The sequence below is a fragment of the Scaptodrosophila lebanonensis genome, unplaced genomic scaffold, assembly GCF_003285725.1.
Source record: "Scaptodrosophila lebanonensis strain 11010-0011.00,11010-0021.00 unplaced genomic scaffold, SlebRS2 tig00000043-arrow-pilon, whole genome shotgun sequence".
Lineage (NCBI taxonomy): Eukaryota > Metazoa > Arthropoda > Insecta > Diptera > Drosophilidae > Scaptodrosophila > Scaptodrosophila lebanonensis.
Window position 1 is genome coordinate 8201305 of NW_022060545.1, and position 6278 is coordinate 8207582.

The window sequence follows — 6278 nt, forward strand, 5'->3', positions numbered from 1 at the left end:
GGCATTTCCTACTCCGTAGCCTCGCCACAGATTGTTCTATATTTAAAGCGAAATGCAGATTATACTACCGATAAAAAGGGTTAAGTTTAGCTTTAAAATGAATATCTATTCTACAATTTTGATTAGGAACTTTCTTTGTATTCTTTAAATTGAGTAACAACAATTTTTCATTTCATGATTTACTTTTAAACTGAATTCCGAAAATATAAATGTTTAACTTCAATAATTTTACAGCGTGTTCAGAAGTCGGTTAAAAATAATAAAAATACTCTAGTAAATATGTATTTGCTGAGCCCCCTCCGAGACTTAAATAGGCGCTATTGATGATGACGACTCCATCGCCATATATCCAGGCATATAATTAAAAAGCTATCGCTGCGCCATGAAGGCATGCTGTTTACTTCGATGTGAGTGTTGAACAAAAAACCCCAGTGATAAGAAAATCAATAAATTTATAAATTATATTGCAAGCTTCACACTCCACTAATTAATAAAATATTTATTGATATGTGGTTATAAAAACATAAATACGATTTTAAGCAGAGATTGCAAATTAAATTTAAAAACATTTCCAAAGTATTTTGTTTTTAGTGTGATTCCAAAACTTTGAGATTTGTATTTGAAAAGACACAAAACATTATCGAAACTATCAATTGATATTCATTCTTAAAATTAAAGTTTGTCTTAAAGGGGAATACATTTTTATTTTTGCAACAAATTGCAAAACTCAAAAAATAACAAAAATAATTTATAATTTATTTTATACTTAAGGAATAATTCTAAAAGTATAGCTTAGCTTGCCTTCTTATGTTCTAGAGCTTGAAATAAAAGAGCTTGCGAAACATTTATTAAATATTAAATAATTTATACTCAAGGAACAAATCTATATGGAGAATTTGTATAGCTTAGCTTCCGTTCTAATCTTCTAGAGCTGGGAATAAAAGAGCTTGCGAAGCATTTATTAAATACTTTATTAAGTATTTTAAACTCGAGGTATAGTTATAAAAACAGAATTCTATCTTCTAGAGCTTGAAATGAAAGAGCTTGCGAAACTTTTCCTGAGCCTCCATCAATGTGATCATCTTCGTCTCAGGCAGGCTCAAAATGGCTAGCAGAAAGAAAACCAGAAATATTCCACCCATTCCATAGAAATACATGACAGTGCCTGCGTAGCTGGATGGCAGAGTGAACATCATACGCGTGCCTAGCTCCAATATATAGGTAATGGCCACAAAATGTGATTTGGCGGACAGCGGAAAGGCCTCGGTCAGGTATACCGAAGAAGCAGTGAGTGTTAGTCCAGCGAAGAACTGAAAACAGATTAGCATGGCCAGTGCCGAAGAGGTAAATTGCTCGCAATGGCAGATCATAGCGTAGGAGAGCGCCAGACCGCCACTGGTGAGGGCTCCAACAAGGGTTGGCTTCTTGCGACCTGTGGAGTCCATCAGAACTGCGCCGCACAGGGAGCCCAAAAATCGTAGACTGCCGAACAGCACATACGGCCAGGTGTGAATGTACTCAGCCAGACCTCTGCCAGTTTCATGCAAAGCGCTCCAGATGACGAGGGTCAGAGTGAGCGCATTAAGTATACGAAAGATGGAGAGCTTGATCAGGGCTGGCAGACCGATAAGAAGACTTCTGGAGCGACTCAGCTTCCGATTTGAAGTCACATAGTGTTTGTGTTCGTCAAGCTGCAGACAAGTCTCGCTGGTAACTAGATAGGGGCTCTGTAGGTAACGTATTGCCTGTACAGCCGTTCGTTCGTTGTGCCGCAGCAGCAAATAGATTGGTGACTCAACGCAGAGGATCATCGTCAGACCCAGAGCGGTGATGCCGCACATCAGACTCAGCACACCATGCACCTGATCGGCCACAATGCTCGCATTCCATTCGGTGCACCACAAAGCCGTATAGAGCAGTTGCAGCAACATGCCGAGATTACAACTGAGTTGGTCCAACCAGGCGCTATGCATGCCACGCATGCTGTACACCGATATCTCACCAACACTGCAGAGTGTGGGCACAAATACCAGACCATTGGCCAAGCCATCCATATAGCGACCCACGATGATGGCAATGCTATGATCTGGGAACAATACAAAGAGAAGACCGCAACTCAGTACCAAGCAGGAGCCAAGAATCTGCAAGTAGGCGTTTCAAAGATCAAATAAGATAAGATATTGAGATATTGAACTGGTATTCAATAAAATTCGAAAGATTCTACATAAATAGTAAGGGGTACAAACCATAATGAAGCATATACTTGTATGTACATAAGTAAAGTTGTCAGATTCTTAAGAAATTTAAAACACATTTAAAGTATCGCTTATGAACATTTCAGCATACACAATTGGACTCCAATTAGTATTATATTCCTTCATTAAGATAAAGTAATTGCTTACTGAAAATGCTTCTGCCTTTGATCTTTCATTTGAAATTTCATTCCATAAAAATGATTTCCGCCAAAAAGTAATTATTGTGCACTCATAAAAAATATCTCACGTAAATATTAATATTTACACGTATGTAGATTTTGATATAATTACACAGTTTTAGCAAATATAAATAATGTGCACTTTAATTTCGAGTTTAATAATAAATTATTCAATTTAAAGTGTGAGTATATATAATCACAAGTGTTTCTTTTTTATAATTATAAAATATTTTTTCACTTTTTTGTCTGTTCTTCTAAAAACAGTATTAATTGTTTTTAACAAGAAACTACAATAATAGTAAATTGAAATATTTTTGGGCGCATATTAAAATTAAATAAATTAATTAAAAACATTGAAGTGAGCTTAACACATTTTAATGATAAAGATTTCCACCTTGCTTTGAATATTATTCACAATTAAATCAGTGTTTGAATATGTTTTTAGTTAAATTTAAGTTGTTTACACTTGATTCAAAAATTGAATTGAATATAAAAATATCCATTTTCACTGTGCAATTTTTTTTCGAGTGTACTTACATAAACCGGACGTTGGGCTACACGGTAGCTAAGCTGTGCACCTATAATACTGCCCAGGATGGCGGCCCCATACCAACAAATTTGCATATGCAGGGTCAGGCGTTGTCGATGCGAGGAGTGGGCGGCAAATCCAGCACCCCAGGCTATGCTCATGCCTCCAGAAATGAAAATAAGCGCTGAGGCAGCTAGAGCATTGAATTGGGGCTGATTCTTCTTCCATTGACTGAGCCATCTCTGCTCCGGCTCCGTATGTGGCTCCTGCACTTTGCACTTTTCGATCATGGATTTGGGAATACTGTTATTGAGCTACAACCACAGAGCTCTTTATATACGTACATATATTGGAATAAATAGTTGGAATAACCCACATTAACGTTTGCTTATCTGTTCATCCAACTTTGGTTATTGACACCATGAAATCGAATATGGCAAATTAAGTATTTTAATCAGCACAACATTTTGCCATAAATCAAGATAAATATGCAAAGTGCTTAGCCTATTTATGTATAACCCCCTGCAGTGGTGTGGGCGACATAAAAATAGACCACTTTCCCTTAATATCAGTAAATATTTGCACACAAATGGCTTTAAGTGCTTTCTATATTGTAGTCAAAAATTAGCCTTTGACACAATAGAGTCTGATGCGCTAGTCAGAGTCAAAAATAAAAAAATATATATATTTATATATCCATATATATTCATTAACACTATTTTAAAAGATGTCCTATGGAAAAGAATAATTGTAACATGATGCTTGAAATTTTTATATCCTGTACCCTGAGGGAAAATCTGTTAGCCAGATTATTATTTGAATGGATATTAGGATATTATTAAGAAACAATATTAAACTAACATACTATCTTTATAATGAAAGCTTTCTTAGTCTATAGTTAAGAGCCGAATTTAATGAAATGTGGCTCATTGCATTTAAAATACAGTTAACAATAAAACAATACTTTTTTTTTGACAAACTTTAGTCCGTTTCAAAAAATGTATCAATTCATTCAGAATTATCACTCATTTAAGTTAGTGATAGATTGCCTTTTAAGGACATTATGCTGCTTAATATAATCACAATACAAAAACTCACTTTATATTCACAATTTCTTGAAAATGGTAGCAGAGAGTTTTTTTTTTTTAGAGTTATTACAAGTAATGCATTTGTCAATATACAAAGTATTATGTAATGTATCTAAAAGCTGAGTCCAAATCAATACAACAGTTTATGAGTCTTATTATCTAATTACCTATGGTATTTTTTATATCACCTTTTAATATGCCAATTACGAGATCTTTCTGATCATAGTATATAGAAATACAAAAAACAACAGTCTCTTTTTTCTCTTTTTCTTTTGCTTATCTAAAATAATAATAGCATTGAATTATGCGAATAAAGAACATATCGCCTTATCAATTAAACAATGTTTACTTCACACAGTTTTCATTAACAAAATAGCGTTTATACAAGTATGAATAGAATAGTATCTCTGTCATTCTCAAATGTTTCACTCGCAATAGGCTGAAATGTTCATTTATGGGGCTGCTTATATAGCAGTAGTATATAAATGTACTTCGTACACAAATATACTTGCATATGGATAGATAAGCACATACCCTATCTGCGCTTGTGTATCTTCCCTGCATTGCGGCGGAATATTAGCGCCCGTCACAGATTAAACACACGCCCGACGCTAACGCCCCCATCTGTTGGCGCCATTACAAATTCTGAATGGAGCATGGGAAAGGGTGTGTGTTGGGGAGAGGGGGAGGGCGGGACATGGATGGGGTGGGCTACTGCAAGTAACACTCATGCGTATGGCGGTAGCAGAAACAACAAATACAACAACAGATAACACAAAGTATGCCGTCGTCCACTTTTGCATTTGGGCCAAAGTGAGGAGCGCTGTAAAGAAAGTGTTGGGTCGGGTGGCAAAATGGTGCAGAAACTTTTATCGCAGGTGCTTTTTCCTGCCAGTAGCCCCGAAAAAAGTCTATCAAGCGATTTCCGCCTACAGCCCCACACTTATGCACACACATATATAGACACACTCACATTTACGGAAGGACGTGAGCCCTTCGGACTTTCGGACGGAAGGATGAAAGAATGGATAGACAAACGCGGCTCGTTGCTAGAAGTTTTCAACTTGCAACCAAGTTCGCGATAATGTTTGACTATGTGCGCACATGGCTGGCTGACTGCCACGCCCCCCGTCTGGCTGGCCAAGTAGGGGTGCCCGGGTGTCTACATGTATACTTGTATATGTGTGTGCGTGTTCACATTTGGTGGCGTTAAAATAAATTTAATTTTATCGCTACATAAATACAGACACTCAGCCTTAGATACTTAGGTTGGCATTCGAGTGGCAGGCAAAATGTTGCCTACTAAGCACTTTACACCCACAAACCAATTGGCTTTTGCCATGTGACACTTCCGTTTTTTAGTTTCTCGAGTAGTTGATTTTTATTTCCTGCAGGCCATCAATTCAAACAGCCTTAAAGTTGCTTGCCATCTTCGCGATTCTTTCAGCCGAGCAACAACAAAGGGCAGACCAATTAATCAATTTTTAAGTGCGCTCATTGGCAGCTTAAGTGTTTGGTAATAAATACTATCGATCCTCCTAGCATTTGCTGGGAATTTCGGATTTAAAGCTAAAAAAATCAGCTCTCTTACAGTGTAGAAGCTTAGCTTAGTGAGGAACATAATTACCCTGATAAAAACTTTTCCCCAAAATACTTAACGTGACGACTGCACAATTATTATTATTTTTCAATATAAATTTGTTTAACAAAGTAGAGATTAATAAACCATAAAAATGCTGTTCTTTTGAAGTAATTGTTTTAAAAAATAGGCTTGCGACAATAAATATAAATTGCAAAATACTTTTTATTTTTATTTAAAGAAGCATTTAACGAATATTTTCCAGGTTTTGTTTTTTTTTGCCCTCAGGTCATGCTACTTGGCCATTATTACATGGCGGCCCGATATATGCGCCAAATGTATAAAATGTAACACCAAGCTATACTATATATTTAATGGAGACTTCGTTTAAAGTTAGTACAGTACATGGCAATCGTATTGGCCTATGGCACTACATATATGAAAATATTGCAGCGCTTCTAAAGAAGAGTATTGAGACCTTGCCCGCCACTCTAACATGCTGATAGTGAAGTGCCTCCAAACACATATACTTATATAGCAATGGTTTGCGAAATCATACAACTTTTGCGGATTTCCATGTCCAACTGCTCTGTGAACACGATAATGTCTTGGCCATTAAGCTGCTCGAAATCAGTTAATATTTAAAGA

The 6278-nt window shown here is 36.4% G+C and overlaps 1 protein-coding gene across 1 annotated transcript; it reads right to left on the minus strand.

The window, feature by feature from the left end:
* Positions 1 to 1022: 1022 nt before the first annotated feature.
* LOC115622384 lies at positions 1023 to 3253 on the minus strand. Its single transcript, XM_030516308.1, has 2 exons — positions 2972 to 3253; positions 1023 to 2141 (listed from the first exon to the last, which is right to left on the minus strand). Exons 1-2 carry the CDS (start codon positions 3251 to 3253, stop codon positions 1023 to 1025), a joined length of 1401 nt encoding a protein of 466 aa, XP_030372168.1.
* Positions 3254 to 6278: the final 3025 nt, after the last annotated feature.